At 48.1% G+C, this 17850-nt stretch overlaps 1 protein-coding gene across 4 annotated transcripts in view; it reads left to right on the top strand.

Moving 5' to 3' along the window:
* Positions 1 to 17850, top strand: part of OSBPL5 (oxysterol binding protein like 5) — a 173640-nt gene that overhangs the window by 85833 nt on the left and 69957 nt on the right. For all 4 annotated transcript variants that reach the window (XM_068260978.1, XM_068260976.1, XM_068260977.1 and 1 more), the window contains exons 2-4: positions 218 to 368; positions 1560 to 1633; positions 12654 to 12734. In XM_068260978.1, the coding sequence (XP_068117079.1) occupies positions 218 to 368; positions 1560 to 1633; positions 12654 to 12734 (306 nt within the window). The remainder of the gene's footprint in view (positions 1 to 217; positions 369 to 1559; positions 1634 to 12653; positions 12735 to 17850) is intronic.

Genomic DNA, 17850 nt, shown 5'->3' with positions numbered 1-17850 from the left:
TCTGAATCCAGTAAAATAACTAATCAGCCTAGGCTAAACATCACTGGGGGCGGGGCTACAAACAGTACCAATATACAGCAATATATAGATATAGGAAGTGCTTCTGATGCTGAAACCAGGAGAATTACAATAAAAGTAGGTATCGCAAGTAATTTATTGCATTCTACTTTATGTTCTTCTAACTTTCTTATTTATTTTTCTACTTTACTATTTCCAGAGAACCTCGCCAGCCATGAAGGAGGAGAATTATATCCGCCGCAGATTCTCCTTGTGTCCGACCGCCATCGCCGCCCAGAAGAATGACAGCAACAAGCTGACGCGGAACCTCTCGTTCGGAGGGGACCCCGACATCAACGCTCTGAACACAGGTGAGTGCTGGTCCCAGCCTGGCAAACAGTGGCGTAACTAAGGAGCAGTGGGCCCCGATGCAAGTTTTACAACGGGGCCCCCCAAGCACTCTATACATAACAATTGATACGGCGCACCAAAACCTGCTAATGGCAACTACAGTGTCAGAGGTGCAAGAAGGGGATGGGGAACAGTTTGTTAATGATTACCACAGTTCAAAGTATCTATAGAAGTGATTATTACCAGCACAGGACCAATAGAGAGCTAATACTGCAGTTGAGGGAGGGCCCTTTCACAACCTCGCCCTGCGTTTAGATTTTTTTCAGCGTTTTAGGGACAAAATCTATGTACCAGGTAGCTGAGAGCAGGGCAACAGAAACTGGTGTGCACAGCCACACACATACAATTAAATCCCTTTCCACCATGTGACTATACTGAAAAGAAACAGTTATGCAAAACCAGGGCTTTGGATTTTGTACAAAAATCATCCGACTCCGACACCCGACTCCTCAGTTTATGAAATCAACGATTCCGTCTCCAACTGCGACTCCGGTTGCCCAAAATTGCCCCGACTCCTCGACTCCAACTCCGACTCCACAGCCCTGTGCAAAACACAATATTTCTATGGTGGCACCTCAATACTTTGAATACTCAGAACGGGATAAATTATTTAAGAAAGTTAAACTACTAAGGCAATAAAAGATTATAGAAAAATGACAAAAACAACCAACAAATAAACAATAGAGTCCACAGTAAGTAAAAAGAAAGAAGTTACCGGTAGTTTCTGTCTGTTTTGTGGTTGCTGTGGATAATGGGGGTCCTTTAAAGGGAACCTAAACTGAGAGGGATATGGATGTTTCCTTTTAAACAATACCAGTTGCCTGGCTGTCCTGCTGATCTCTTTGGCTGCAGTAGTGGCTGAATCACACACCTGAAACAAACATGCAGCTAATCCAGTCTGATTTCAGTCAGAGCACCGGATCTGCATGCTTGTTGAGGGGCTGTGGCTAAAAGTATTAGAGACACAGGATCAGCAGGAGAGTCAGGCAACTGGTATTTTAAAAGGAAAAATCCACATCCTTCTAAGTTTAGGTTCCCTTTAAGTTTGTAGGAATTAGAATCTTGCTTTATAAAACTACTATTTGTCACTACAGTGTCTCTTTCATATTATTTTTGGGCAGCTTGTGAGATATAACGTAATGTTTTTTCAGGGAGGGATGTTGAGGCTGTGACGTTGCCCGTGCCGAAGGACGATGTTCCACTGACACCAAACTCCGCCAACAAGGTATGTGACCCCTCCCCCTGTCTCACAGTGGACCTCTGAGGCTGATCATCACCAAACATGGTGAAATCATCCTGCACACATGGCTCAAAATAAAGGAGGGGTCATATCAGATCACAGAAAAGACTGCTAAAAAGTCAGATTAATGGTCATTGTAATGTATTTCCAGAACATCGCTCATTGTACCAGATCAAGGATTGAGCAACAGAGACCCCCAATTAGCACAGTATCGGTAGAGCAATTATAAATACTGTAATTGCTATTCTAGGTTCACAATAGGTGTTTTTCCCCCACCGAATGCTAAGTGTTAGAGGCAGAGGATCAGCAGGACAGCCAGGCAATGTGCATTGTTTAAAAGGTAAAAGGAAATAAATATGGTTACCTCCTTATCCCTCAGTTCCCATTTAGAGCACATCTGAAGAGAGAGATATATGGAGGCTGCCATATTTATTCCCTTTGAAACAATGCTGACTTCCTGGCTGTCCTGCTGATCCTCTGCCTCTAATACTTTTAGCCATAGGCGTACATCAAAAAAGGGCGTCGGGAAAAAAGGGCGCGTGGTGTAAACGATAAGCAGTATTATCGTTTATAAAAAATATTGTGTAGAATTTCGTTTACAAATAGTGTTTTAAGAATTTATAAATCATTAAATAATGTGTATGAATTCGGCAATTCTTAAAACGTTAATCTTCCCTGTTTCTAAACTGAAACTTATATTTACGTTTGTTAAAAAAACAGTATTATTTGTTTAAACATTATAATTATATATTGTTATGAATAATGTTGATTTATTGTTTATTATTATAATAAAATGTGAAAATATTGTTTATAACAATGATATTAATATAAGTACATTCATAATAACTGTTGATTAGTATTATTAAAATTGTACTAAAACTATACCCAACCCTACTCTCACACAGAACTCTCCCTGTACCTATCCCTAACCCCTAGACCCCCCTGGTGGTGCCTAAACCTAAGACCCCCTGGTGGTGCCTAAACCTAAGACCCCCCTGGTGGTGCCTAAACCTAAGACCCCCCTGGTGGTGCCTAAACCTAAGACCCCCCTGGTGGTGCCTAAACCTAAGACCCCCCTGGTGGTGCCTAAACCTAAGACCCCCCTGGTGGTGCCTAAACCTAAGACCCCCCTGGTGGTGCCTAAACCTAAGAACCCCCTGGTGGTGCCTAAACCTAAGACCCCCCTGGTGGTGCCTAAACCTAAGACCCCCCTGGTGGTGCCTAAACCTAAGACCCCCCTGGTGGTGCCTAAACCTAAGACCCCCCTGGTGGTCCCTAAACCTAAGACCCCCCTGGTGGTGCCTAACCCTAAGACCCCCCTGGTGGTGCCTAAACCTAAGACCCCCTATAGATAATTATGTTTTACAAACATTAATAAATAAAAAAATTAAATAAAAAAATTTAAATCATTTTTTTGGGTGGATAATAATGTTTTAGAAATGTTTTACAAATAGTGACTGTAAAAAATATATTGGAATTTACGTTACGTACTGATCGCTTTATTTTGTGAGTAATAATGTTTTACAAACAGTAAGGGTTAAAATGTTAAATAATGTTTTAGTTATAAATAGGATAAATATGTTTAGTATTTTTATAAACGTTATTTGTCACGGGCGCATTTTGTAAAGTTAAATCATCACAAGCACAGTTATAAAACATTAAAAACCTCCGGGCGCCATTTGTAAAACGTTAATAATCTCCGGCGCCCTTTTTTCCCTGTTCGGCGCCCATTAAACTATATTTATAATGGGAGTGAATGGGGCGCCCATTTTGCCCACTTGTCTCATGCGCCCAAATCTGCTGCTTCCTAGCCATAGACCCCAAACAAGCATGCTGATCATATGTTTCCGTTTTCTGACGTTTGACTGGATTAGCTGCATGCTTGTTTCAGGCATGTGATTCAGACACTACTACAGCCAGATCGATCAGCAGGGCACCTGCTCAGCTGCTGAAGGAGGCTTCAAAGGTCTTCGGGAGCCTGAGTGCTCCTGAAGTTGGGCCTCTACATACTGCGCACACGCAAGGGCCCTCTCTTGCGAACTGGTGAGTGCGCAGTATGGAGCCATCTGTCTTCGGGAGGACTCGGCTCCCAAAGGCTTCGGAAGGTCTCCGCGGCGGGGAATTCAAACAGGGGAGCTGCTGCTGCAACAAGGAGACCGGGAGAGGAGAGGGAAGGCTCTATAGGACCTCTCCTTAGGTAAGTATCTGGCTGATTTTTTTTTTTCACTGATTCCAATTTACTAAAGAACCACTGAAGTCTCCTATAATACAGCTTTTTATTGCAAAAAAACTGTTTAACATTATTGCCCTAACTAAAACACTGCATCCCCGTGGCTGAAATCTAACGAAATCCCCCCAAACTCCCTTCGCAAAATCCATGACTTTCTTGGTCATGAATTTTGCTGCCCTGTGCGCTTCTGTGAGAGGCAGAGCTTTCAGCTGCAGCTCTGCCTCTACACGTGTCTGTTCTCCACCTCTCCCCCGCCCCTCTCAGTGAAGGAAGACTGAGAGGGGCGGGCGGAGGCGGAGATACGCGCTGATAGACGCGCTGAGAGGCAGAGCTGCAGCTGAAAGCTCTGCCTCTCGCGGAAGCACACCCCGCAGTGTGCCCCGGGGAGTTTGGGGGGATTAGTTAGATTTCAGCGGTGGGGATGCAGCGTTTTAGTTAGGGCAATCATGTTGAACAGGTTTTTGCAATAAAAACCTGAATTTACGGAGACTTCAGAGACTCTTTAAAAGACCACTATTGCTAAAAATTGTAACACTTAAAATACATGTAAACATACACAAATAAGAAGAATGTTTTTTCCAGAATGAAATGAGCCATAATTTACTTTTCCCCTATGTCACTGACGGTAGGAAGTAGAAATCTCACCGTACACTTTTTTTGTGAAGTTGGACAGAGCAACTGACATTCACTAAGTGCTTTTGAACCTAAACAAAATCCTGAGAATCCCCCATGAGAAGATGGGCTATTCCAAAATCTGTTGGTTCTGTCAGATTTCTACTACCTACTGTAAGTGACAGCAACATAAGAGAAAAGTAATTTATAGCTCATTTTACTCTGTAAGAAATGTACTTCTTATTTGTATATGTTTACATGTATTTTACATTTTACAATTTTCGCAATAGTGGTCCTTGAAACATTCATTTCAGTAGATAAAATACATATGTTTACACAGATCTGTACATCAGTCCTGAAAGAGGGACAAATGAGGAGGAAAGAGGGACAGGGAGATTGGGTTCCTAAAGAGGGACTGTCCCTCCAAGAAAGGGACAGTGGGGAGCAATGATGATACAGTAGTCGCCCTGCAGGCGCGGATCTGGCGACTGCGGCATTTATCTGTTCTGGCACGGCCTGTGCCAGACTGTGAGCTTAAATAATTCATCCCTGCAGTAAACGCGCCGTGCGTAGTACAGCGCCGCGCTCCCTGCATTATTCATCCCGCGGATCGCTGGCCGGGCAAATATGCTAATGATCCCGATTGTCAATAAAGGTCGGGGATAATTAAGGATGAAATATTGATGGCTGGCGATGGGATGGGGGCGGTTCCCAGGCGTAGCGCAGGAGGTTTGCTGTATAGCGCGATGTCTGGTATAATGTATTTATAGACATGTTCTATGTGAAGTGGAACAGCTGGCGAAGCAGCCCATAGAGTGATTCATCCTCACGATCCAGTCCCGCCGCGCCGCCCTCCACCGCCTCCCCTGACCATCGCCTTACTAATCCCCCAGGATGAGCACAGCAGCCACAGAACATGCTATATTCTTATATTTTATATCATCTATCAGTTATTCCCCCTCCCCTAGCAGCAGCCAGACATCTGTACAGGGACTCCCGGGCAGCCTGGAGGGGGCCTGTAATACAGCATGTATAGCACGCAGTTGGAGTACCACAAAGACCAGCACACTCCAAGTCATAGCACCAAATTGTCCCTCTTTTGGAGGGACACTCCCTCTTTGGGAACACAACCCCCCATCCCTCTTTCCTCAAATGTGTCCCACTTTCAGGACTGATGTACAGATCTATGTAAATGTATGTATTTTTCTACTGAAAATGTGTTTAACCTCCTTGCCGGTTATCCCGAACACAGTTCGGGGTAACCTGCGCAGGAGGATTTCTCAGGCCCCGCTGGGCCGATTTGCATAATTTTTTTTTTCCTACACGCAGCTAGCACTTTGCTAGCTGCGTGTAGTACGCGATCGCCGTCGCTCGCCGCCGATTCGCCACTACCCGCCGCGCCGAGCCGCCCCCCCCCCCGCCCCAGACGCCTGCGCAGCCTGGCCAATCAGTGCCAGGCAGCGCTAAGGGGCGGATCGGGATTCCCTCTGACGTCACGACGTCCATGACGTCGGTGACGTCATCCCGCCCGGTCGCCATGACCGGGGAAGCCCTGCAGGAAATCCCGTTCTCAACGGGATTCCCTGCATACTCTGATCACCGAAGGCGATCGGAGTGGGTGGGGGGGATGCCGCCGCTCAGCGGCTATCATGTAGCAAGCCCTGGGCTCGCTACATGATTTAAAAAAAAAATAAATTAAAAAAAAGGGCAGCGCTGCCTCCTTGCCGGATTTTTTAGAACGGCAAGGAGGTTAACCACTTGAGGACCACAGTGTTAAACCCCCCTAAAGACCAGGGGCTTGATTCACAAAGCAGTGCTAACCTACTTAGCATGTCTAAAGTCTTTAGGCGCGCTAACCAGGGTGCTAAGTAGGTTAGCACTGGTTTTCTTAATCAGATCGTGCGCTAAGTACCGCGCGCGCGCTCTGTGCAGTGCGCGCGTAAAGTTTTACGCGCATAAAGTTTTGCGCCCATAAAGTTTTACGCGCGAGAAGCTCGTTTAGACGTGCTAAGGGGGTTTTCACAGGCGTGCTAACAGTTAGCACCGCTTTGTGAATCAAGCCCCAGGCCATTTTTCTGTAAATAGGCCACTGCAGCTTTAAGGCCAAGCTGCAGGGCCGCACAACGTCGGCACACAAGTGATTCCGCACCCCCTTTTCTCCGCACCAACAGAGCTCTCTGCTGGTGGGGTCTGAACGCTCCCCCAGTATTGTTGTTTTTTTTTAAATAAATATTTTTGTTATTTATTTATTTATTTTTTATAAATTTACGTATTTATTTCCCTTAACTCCCTCCCTCCCCCCAGCCAGCCAATGACGGCGATCGGCTGTCATAGGCTTCAGCCTATGAGAGCTGATCGCTCTCCTGTGTCCCAGGGGGACAGCCGTGTCACACAGCGATCTACAGCAGTGCTGTACAATGTTTATAGACAGCGGTTTTGCCGTCTAACAGTCTATGAGCGGCGTACGCCACTGGGAGACTAAAGACGGGGCAGAGCTTCGCCTTCCAAGCGGAGAGGAGTGCGATTCCGCGCGCACGATCTCCTGCAAAACTCAGCCCCAGGACTTGACGCCATTCGGCGTTAGGAGGTCCTGGGGCTGCCGCTGCGGTCACGCCCATTGGCGTGACACGGTCGTTATGTAGTTAATTGACTTTAAGCATTATCCCCACCCTTTAAATCAATATATTCCTTATTAGGATACCAGGATACCAGGACCAGTGTGGTTTTAATTATAAAATAACATATTTTTCTCATGAAATCTTTATGCTATGCCTAGCTAGGGGTGTGGCAGGCGATCATGGCAAATCCAATGCAGGAGATTCGGGCGAGGCCGGCGCCACCATAGACCATAATAGGAATTACGGCTATAGAATAGGGGCGTAAATAGAAATCACGAGGGGAGGGGGGGGTGTTCGGGATTTGTGCTGCGAAACTTTAAATGGGGCCCCCCTCCCACCTTCTCTCCATGCCCAGACTCCTCAAGCATTACTACAGGACACATCACTAGGGGAGGGGTAGAAAAGCTGGAGGTAGAACAGGCTGTACAGAAGACCCTGCTGCACACTGGATGGGGACTGTCTACAAATCTTTGTCTGCAAAACTTTGCATGATTCCTTATCAGTGGCTGAGCAGATGCAGTCATTAGAACAACTGAGCAAAGAGCGGAAAGTTTTTTCTCTCCTTGCCCTTAGTTCTCAGTCTGTCAGGACAGGGCCCCCTGTGGCTTCTGGGCCCCCCTGCGGCTGCATCCCTTGCAGGGTCTATTGTTACGCCTCTACTATAGAAGACCGAGCTGAAGTTACTTTACTGTAATTCGGCCGCCAGCAATAGCTGGAAGCCGAATTACATCGTTCCCCACCATCCACGTGGACCTGGAGGGGGAAAAGTAATTAACGACGCCAGGACTTGTGCAGGAGCAGGGTAAGCTGTATACCAGCTGTATCCTGCGCCCGAGTCTCCTGGCTGCGATTTCACTCACATGGCAGGGATGTGACAAGGGGTGTGGCTAAAGTGTCCCTTTTTTATCTCAAAATGTTGAGAGATATGCTCCAAGTTACTTACAATTCGACCAGGAAAAAAGGGAGCAGGAGCCCTTCCGGAAAAAAGGCCGCCATAGGCGCCTATTAAACGAGCCATGATTTGCAGCAAAGAAGCTAACTTTCAGTGCCCAGAAGTGCCCAATAGAATAGAAGGCACAAAGGTTTGTGGATAAGCAAATTGCAGCATTGCATAGCAGGCGCTCTGGCTTTAATGCTGCTAATCACGGCTTTATGGGTGGGCTCCTTACTTCCTTTGCCGCAAGACCCGCAAATTGTGGCTCTGTGGCAGAGTGGAGGGGGGATTAGGCACCGGGGGAGGTTAGGGCTAGGCACCACCAGCGACTCTATGGTATTGCACAGCTGCAAGCGGTCATGCACAGTGTGGCCACGTTCCCATCGACAAGTCATTGCCAATTATCTTCAGGTTGGTCTCAGTGCCGGGGTAATGTCTGATCACGCTGCCCGGAAGCTCCCTTCCACACTGAGTAGCACGCATGCTCAGTGGGAAGTTAATGATGCTGCTGGAGGTAAAATACTAAATATCTTTACTTGCACACCTCTTACACTCCCCACATTTTCAGGGTAGGGAGAGGACCCCCAGAACTACCTCTATACCAAATTGCAGCCCCTGAGACCCGCTGGTTCAGGAGATAGATTACAGAAACCTATCTTGGGAACCAGTGGGTCTCGGGGGCTGCAATTTGGCATAGAGGTCGTTCTGGGAGTTCCCTCTCTACCCTGAAAATTTGGGGAGTGTAAGAGGTGTGGGAGCGGAGATATTTAGTATTTTACCACCAGCAGCATCATTCAATAGGAAATGTGGCCGTACAGTCTCCTACTGTGCATGCGGGGCAGTGCAAATCAACAGGCAGCGTAATCAGACACAACACCGGAACGGAGAGGTGGAGGGGGGCGGGGAAAGCCTCTGGATCATCTTAGGTATACTTTAAATCTTTCCTACAGGAAGTAAAATGTGGGGTCATCTGATGTTACTGATGTTTCCTTGAGTGCAGTAGAGAGTTTACAGTCGGCACTGCTTCCTGACATGTGCTCTACATGTAAGCACTGCCACTGGTTGGCACATCCCCACGCTTCACGCAGATCCTCCAGCATCCAAGGCTGAGACAGCAAAGTGCGCCCCTCCATTCCTCCCACCCAGCCGTCACACACTGATTGCTTTTAGACTAAGAGGCGCCCCAGGGCCCCCAACACCTTAATCTCTAGTTATCTGGCTTGCAGTCACTGCCATGTATCCCCTTTTCTTATTTCTCTCCGCTTCACACACAATAGAGTAATGGTAGCTGAGTGAGTTGTGTGTGCCCCCTCCTACACTGCGCCCTGAGGCTGGAGCCTCTCTCGCCTCTGCCTCGGCCCTGGCTTCACGAGACGACCTGCTGCTTTTCTCCCAAACACACAAATGGCTGAAGGCTACAGAGCGGAGCCCCCAGCAAGCACAGACCTCATCCTGAAAAATTTGAAAAAAAACCCTGCACTTGTGCATCGCATTTCCGCAAACACATTGGTGCGGTGTGGTCTGAATAAGCCCCTATTGCTCCCTCCAGAGTGTGAATCCTCCGCAGTTCAGCTGACTCCACATTCTTCCTGACAACTTGTCCATATATTGATCATCATGGTGACGGCCGGGTACATAGCGCAGCTGTGGGGGTGAGATTCTGATGACACAGGCAGGAACACGTATCTCTGTCTGTGCGGTAACAGCGTTTATTACAGAAGTATGGTAATGTGGCTTCACTGCGTTGCTGAGAGGTGAAGGGTCATATTCTGCTTCGGGGTCATTTGTGTTATCTCTCAGGCATCTCACTGGATACTGCTGCTGGATATCAGACCTTAAAGGAGTACTGTAACCCCTTAAAAAAAGAGTTGAACTCACCTTGGGCTTCTACCAGCCCCCCGCAGACGTCCTGTGCCCGCGCCGGTACAAAACAAAGCTTTGGTCCCCCGCCGCGGCTCACTTCCGGTATTGGCGACTTTAATGTCGCAAAGCCTGCGCCCCTGGCTGTGCACGTCCGGAGCACTGTTTTGTAGCAGCGCAAGCACAGGACATCTGCGGGGTGCCAGTAAAAGCCCCAGGTAAGTTCAACCACTTTCACAAGTTATTTTGCAGAAATAGTTTTTTAGGGTAAAAAAAATCCAATTTCTCAAGAAAATGATCAGGACTTTCAGATTCAAAACACCCAAAACTGAACTCCAATAGGAGAGTGAGATACTGCAGCTGGAATAACTCACTATTGTTCTCCCCAAAAAGAGGAAGCTGTGGGGTGACTCCTCCCCTCCACCTGTGGCCAGAATATTCATATGGCGGATTAATGAATCCAGGGTTGTTATATAGGAGGTGAGCGATAAGGAAACCTGATCCATCTATATATATAATAGACTAAGTGCCTCAACCTTCAAACAAGAAGAAGAAGTACTTTGCATGAGAACATTTATGCGTGCTCAAACACCAAGTTTAAGGCCTCTTTTCCACGGACTGTTGAGCTGTGTGCTCAGCAAGCAGTTGACAGGCAGCAACAAGCAGTTACCAGGCAGCAGCAAGCAGTTATCAGTCAGCAGTGAGCAGATACCAGGCAGCAACAAGCAGTTACCAGGCAGCAGTGAGCAGATACCAGGCAGCAACAAGCAGTTACCAGGCAGCAACGAGCAGTTACCAGGCAGCAGTGAGCAGATACCACGCAGCAGTGAGCAGATACCAGGCAGCAGTGAGCAGATACCAGGCAGCAGTGAGCAGATACCAGGCAGCAGTGAGCAGATACCAGGCAGCAGTGAGCAGATACCAGGCAGCAACAAGCAGTTACCAGGCAGCAACAAGCAGTTACCAGGCAGCAACAAGCAGTTACCAGGCAGCAATAAGCAGTTACCAGGCAGCAACAAGCAGTTACCAGGCAGCAGTGAGCAGATACCAGGCAGCAACAAGCAGTTACCAGGCAGCAGTGAGCAGATACCAGGCAGCAGTGAGCAGATACCAGGCAGCAGCAAGCAGTTACCAGGCAGCAGCAAGCAGTTACCAGGCAGCAGCAAGCAGTTACCAGGCAGCAGTGAGCAGTTACCAGGCAGCAGTGAGCAGTTGTGAGAGTTTGAGAGCCATTTCACTGCCTATTCACAGTCCATGGAAAAGAGGCCTTACCCTAGCAAGTCTGACATTGCAAATCTGGCCTAATTGGCTATTCATGAGGCAATGCTCATGCAAATGCATGCACAAACCAATACCACAAAGCAGTCACCCTGCTACATGCTACATTAGCACTATCCGGCTTAGTGCACACCAGAGCGGTTCGGCAGCGTTTTGCGATCCACTTGCGGCTGCGGATACGCTTGGGTAATGTATTTCAATGGGCTGGTGCACACCAGAGCGGGAGGCGTTTTGCTGAAACGCATACTCCCGAGGTGAGGCATTTTTTGGATTGCGGAGGCGTTTCTGCCTCCAATGTAAAGTATAGGAAAAACGCAAACCGCTCTGAAAAACGGCAGTTCAGAGCGGTTTTGCAGGCGTTTTTGTTACAGAAGCTGTTCAGTAACAGCTTTACTGTAACAATATATGAAATCTACTACACCAAAAACGCTTTACAAAACCGCAAAATGCTAGGTGAAATGCTGCTACAGAAAAATAAGAAAAAGCGTTTCAAAATCTGCTAGCATTTTGCGGATCTGCTAGCAGTTTTTGGTGTGCTCCAGGCCTCCAGGAGCGCCACGGGGAGGATTCCCAATGCCCCCTTTTTATACAACTGGGGGGACCGCAGGGTCCCAGGCTCTCTCACTGCCTGGAAACCACAGCAGCACCCCGGAGGGGGAGGCTGGGTGGCGTGGACGACCCCCCCCAAGTGTGGCCAGCGCCGGGGAGAGCCGTCTGCACCCACCTCCCAATATTAAAAACAGGCACTTACCTTAACGTCCATTGCGTTCTGCTACATGCGCATTAATTTGGGGGCACCACATGAGAAAGGAGAGAAGCATGGGTCACCCCGAGCTTTAGAGCTCAGGGCTGGCTCACATACAGCACACCAGAGGAGGGGGGGAGGGAGGACAGGCGCACTCACTCCAGGGTTCACACCACCGGAGCAAGCCATCCACCACCCACCTGCCTCCAAAGGATACAAACTGCACAAAATGCTTTCCATGAGAAAATTAATGCGCATGTAGCAGAACCCAATGGACGTTAAGGTAAGTGGCTGTTTTTAATATTAGGAGGTGGGTGCGGACGGCTCTCCCCAGCGCTGGCCACGCTCGGGGGGGGGGGGGGGGCTGCGCCACCCAGCCTCCCACTCCGGGGTGCCGCTGTTGTTCCCAGGCAGCGAGAGAGCACTTTGCAGTATTGGTTTTTTGACCCTGCATAGTTTGGCATGCGAAAGCAAATGCATTTTTGCATGAGCATTGCCTCATGAATAGCCAATTAGGCCGGATTTGCAAAGCCAGACTTGCTAGGGTTAAACTTGGTGTTTGAGCATGCATATATTTTCTCATGGAAAGCCTACTTCTTCTTGCTTCAAGGTTGAGGCACATACTCTATTAGATAGATAGATGCGGCGTATGCTACGACGCGGGTTGGCTAGTAATATATATTCTGTAACATTCTCATCATTGATTGTCCACCTGTTGTGTGTCGTAGATCGATAACAAGCTCTGCAATGGGACAGACAAAGAATGTTTATCTCCAACATCGAAAGCGGCCAAGATGGACACCCTAAAGGTAAGTTGTGGCCATGAACCTCTAAGGGCTGGTGCACACCGAGCGGCTTTTTGGGCGTTTTCAGATCCGCTTGCGGCTGCGGATCTGCTTGGTCAATGTATCTCAATGGGGTGGTGCACACCAGAGCGGCAGGCGTTTTGCAGAAACGAAAAATGCCTGGGTGAGGCATTTTTTGGATTGCGGGTGCGTTTCTGCCTCAATGTTAAGTATAGGAAAAACGCAAACCGCTCTGAAAAACGCCTGTTCAGAGCGGTTTTGCAGGCGTTTTTGTTACAGAAGCTGTTCAGTAACAGCTTTACTGTAACAATATATGAAATCTACTATACTGAAAACCGCAGCAGCAATCCGCAAAACGCTAGCAAAACGCCTCATAAAAATAAAAAAAAGCGTTTAAAAATCTGCTAGCATTTTGCGGATCTGCTAGCGGGTTTTGGTGTGCACCAGCCCTAATATAGCATCTCCAGGGACACGGGCTGGTATGTGGATCGCATACATTAAATAAGGGCGCCAGGAAAAAAGGGAGCAGGGTGAAGCCGAAATTGTAAAATAACATCTACTACAATGAAGCAAGGAAATATTTACATAATTAGTATTTACATATTTACATAATTGTAATGAGGATAGTAAAACATTAACGATATTTTACTACAACTAAACCTAACCCTACTCTCACACAGAACCCTCCCCCCTCTGATGCCTAACCCTAAGACCCCCCCTGGTGGTGCCTAACCCTAAGACGCCCCTGGTGGTGCCTAACCCTAAGACTCCCCTGGTGGTGCCTAACCCTAAGATCCCCCTGGTGGTGCCTAACCCTAAGACCCCCCCTGGTGGTGCCTAACCCTAAGACGCCCCTGGTGGTGCCTAACCCTAAGACGCCCCTGGTGGTGCCTAACCCTAAGACTCCCCTGGTGGTGCCTAACCCTAAGACCCCCCCCTGGTGGTGCCTAAATCTAAGACTCCCCTGGTGGTGCCTAAATCTAAGACCCCCCTGGTGGTGCCTAACCCTAAGACCCCCCTGGTGGTGCCTAAATCTAAGATCCCCCTGGTGGTGCCTAAATCTAAGACCCCCTGGTGGTGCTTAACCCTAAGACCCCCCTGGTGGTGCCTAAACCTAAGACCCCCCTGGTGGTGCCTAGCCCTAAGACCCCCCCCTTGTGGTGCTTTCACACTGCAAACTGGCGGCCGCGATGCAAAGCGTTGCGCCAGTCGTACCAAAAAACAGGCCTTCAGAGAACACCGCGTTAGTATGCGATGTTCTCTGTCTGGCCACCAGCTAATCAGGAAGTGACGCCCGCTTGCGGTCACTTCCTGTTTTGGGGTATGCAGAAGTGCACAGAAGCGTATTGTAAAAATACGCTTGCTCACATGCGCACCGAGACGTCAGCTTTTTTTAAAAAAACCTGTGTTGCCAATGCCATAAATTAACATGACTTCTGGGCCGAAGCAGATCACCCCAGGTTGCCGCGGATCCTGCAAGGTAACGTAGTTCTGCTCTACCGTTAGATTAGGGACTTCCAGTGCAGTGTACTGCAACATGGGAAGTATGAACTTCCCCATAGGGTTGCATTAGGCTGCGGTAGCAGTGCGGTAACTTGACGCACCGCACTGTCCCAGTGTGAAAGGGACCTAAAACTCCCCTTCCTGACACCTAACTCTAAAAACCCCCTTCCTGACACCTAACCTTTCCCTCCGCCACTAATAACATAAAAAAAATAAAAAAAAATACATTTGTAAGACAATCAATTTTTAAAACGATAATTTATGAAATGATAATTCCTAAAACAAATTTCAAAATGAAAAAAAAGAAACTCAAAATGATAATTTACAATATAATATTTCTAAAAATGAACCTGAAAACGATAATTCTCAAAATTAAAACTTTTGCTTGGACAGGCGCCCAAATTTCAGCTTCTGCCGCCCAATAGTCGATATTTTGCATTAGCGCCTAGGGAGCCCAAATAGTCAGTTAGCCCCAGACGCCATCCAAGTGGATCTGTTCTTGCACGAACCTTGATGAGATGCATTTGGGCAATCAGCGGTTCATTCAGATTGTATCTATCCCACATGCCCCAAAATCACAAAATAAAGCGGGTCACGACTTATTAGGGGCATTCAGGAAATGCGACACAACTGCTGCGTATGTATGCCGGCATCCCCATACATGTGTGGAAGAGCATCGCATCGCTCTGCGCAGTAAATGGACATTGTTGTACAGTGAAAGAGCGTCTGAAATAGTTAAAGGTGGCCATACCAATTTTGTAGGTTTTTTTTTCAACCACAGAAATATGATCAATTTTTCTGTTTGATCAAATAATCCAAAGAATTTGGAAGAACCAACATACCATACACTAACCAATTTTTCCCAAAAATATCAAACCAAAGATCGATTAAAATTTTCATTTTTTTTTATATTTTATATTTTTTAACACATTCAGTCAGATTTGAAAACACAGAAAAATAGATCATTTTTTTCTTGATCGAAAAAATGTGTCTTTTTGATTTTTTTTATTCAATCGATTCAAAAGATTGTAAAATAAATCGATTTGATTGTATTGTGTGTAAAGGAAACCTGAGACACTGAAAGTACCATAATTTATACCTACCTGGGGCTTCCTCCAGCCCCATGTGGGCCACGGGCTCCCACGCTGCCCTCCCGAGGCACTCAGCCTGGCCGCCCGCACCCCTATCGCACTCCCCCCGGGAGCGCTCTGCACCAGGGCCAGACTGCAGGAGAATGGACTTTTAGTACGCAAAACTGGAAGCAATGCGAGTGTTTACAAATGACCACAGGCATCTCATTGTTGCTGCGATCATTCATTGATCTCCGAGCTAGCGGACGGCGGCGGGAAAAAGCGCGAGAAAGCACACACAAGCGAGCGGGAACGTGCACAGCGGTTAATGTGGCAGAGTACGTATATCTACGCCCCTGAGGGTTAGATGAAGTTTTAGGGGTGTAGATATACTGTACTGTAATCATTAAGTGCTTTAAAGATGGAAATAGAGTTTAGAGTCAAACAGTAGAAAAATACATCTTTTCACATAGACTTGTAGATGAGTTCTGAAAGAGGGACAAATGAGGGTGAAAGAAGGAAAGAGGGATTTGGTTCCCAAAGAGGCAGAAATGGCTTAAGATGCAATAGAGCCCTAGGCAAGATAGTAATTTTGGGGCCCCTTGTGGTGTTTTTGGTAAGCTGAAGTGGAAAGAGGACAGAGAAGGTAGCTGATGAGGCCCTTGACACCTACTAAGCCCCAGGCACCTGCCTATATTATCTGGTGGATGATCCTGCTCTACAAAGAGGTACAGTTGGGAGCTATGCAGGTACTGGGCCTGAAGGCGTGTAGACACAATTATCGGGACGTGATTCCTCGGGAGGCTGACCCTTGAACTGATGCAGCCCTACCTTGTGTTTTGTTGCTATGGAGGCAGATCTGGATCATTCACAAGACAATTCTAGGCAGGTGTCGAGGGCCTAGAGTCTAGGGGCCTGCTGGATGCTACCCACCACCAAATCGTTTAATAAAAAAAAAGCCAGGTGGACGTGAGCGGTGAGTAATATCTGCTATATTGCGTAGGGCCACATTTAAGGGACTCCGAGCAGTGCAGTAACTATGGAAAGATGCATACCATTTTGAAGCTCTCTTTCTCCTCTTTCCAATGATATATAAACAGCCGCCCTATGCCTTTTAGTTTTCACTATATTCGCGATCCTGGCAAACGCGACGTGTCGTTGGAAAGAGGAGAAAGAGAGCTTTAAAATGGTGTGCATCTTTCCATAGTTTCTGCACTGCTCAGAGTCTGTATGGAGGGGATGGAGGGATGACGGACGGTGCGGTGTAAAACAAAGCGGGTGGGGTAAATACGTAAGACAACCCGCCACTCACTCGCGACACATCGTGGGGGATCACCTGAGACCCATCCAGCTTGTGTACAAGGCTTGAGGCGACATGGGCAGCTCAGCCAATCAGAATTCAGCATCAGAAAAGCAATTATACAGTTAATAACGGCTTGCTGATTGTCTCTCCCGGACGATTCTGGCCCCCTGTGAGGAGAATGAGAGCTGCGTGTTATTCTAGTCTCAGAGATACGGACCCCCGCCGGGAGAGGCTAATGGGGTCACTGCGACACACTTCCCATCTAAAAGAGAGGAAATATCTCTGGATAATTACATCAGGACTGCCGAGTGTGTTATCTGTGCTCAGCCGGATATTGCCGGAACATTCTGTGCCGCCACATTCACCGCCACACACAAGAACGCCCAAACGCTTCACAGAGAGAGATAGGAAGAGTAGAGATCCACAAATGCAAATCAGTATTAACCCTCACAGCTTGCACTCGCAGCAATGCAGCAACAAACACTGGCAAACAGTGGCATAACTAGGTGTTCCCCCCTCCCACCCCAGTGTGGTAACTAGATGTCCCCCCCCCCTCCCACCCCAGTGTGGTAACTAGGTGTCCCCCCCCCCTCCCACCCTAGTGTGGTAACTAGGTGTCCCCCCCCCCCTCCCACCCTAGTGTGGTAACTAGGTGTTCCCCCCTCCCACCCCAGTATGGTAGCTAGATGTCCCCCCCCCTCCCACCCCAGTGTGGTAACTAGGTGTTCCCCCCTCCCACCCTAGTGTGGTAACTAGGTGTTCCCCCCTCCCACCCTAGTGTGGTAACTAGGTGTTCCCCCCTCCCACCCTAGTGTGGTAACTAGGTGTTCCCCCCTCCCACCCCAGTGTGGTAACTAGGTGTATTAGCCCTCCCACCCTAATGTGGTAACTAGGTGTTCCCCCCCTCCCACCCCAGTATGGTAGCTAGATGTGCCCCCTCCCCTCCAACCCCATTGTGGTAACTAGGTGTTTCCCCCTCCCACCCCAGTATGGTAGCTAGATGTGCCCCCTCCCCTCCAACCCCAGTGTGGTAACTAGGTGTTCCCCCCTCCCACCCCAGTGTGGTAACTAGGTGTTCCCCCCTCCCACCCCAGTGTGGTAACTAGGTGTTCCCCCCCTCCCACCCCAGTGTGGTAACTAGGTGTTCCCCCCTCCCACCCCAGTGTGGTAACTAGGTGTTCCCCCCTCCCACCCCAGTGTGGTAACTAGGTGTTCCCCCCTCCCACCCCAGTATGGTAGCTAG

The sequence above is a fragment of the Hyperolius riggenbachi genome, chromosome 11, assembly GCF_040937935.1.
Source record: "Hyperolius riggenbachi isolate aHypRig1 chromosome 11, aHypRig1.pri, whole genome shotgun sequence".
NCBI lineage: Eukaryota > Metazoa > Chordata > Amphibia > Anura > Hyperoliidae > Hyperolius > Hyperolius riggenbachi.
The sequence above is the reverse complement of the archived record's forward strand: the minus strand, read 5'-3'. Positions and strand labels throughout refer to the sequence as shown.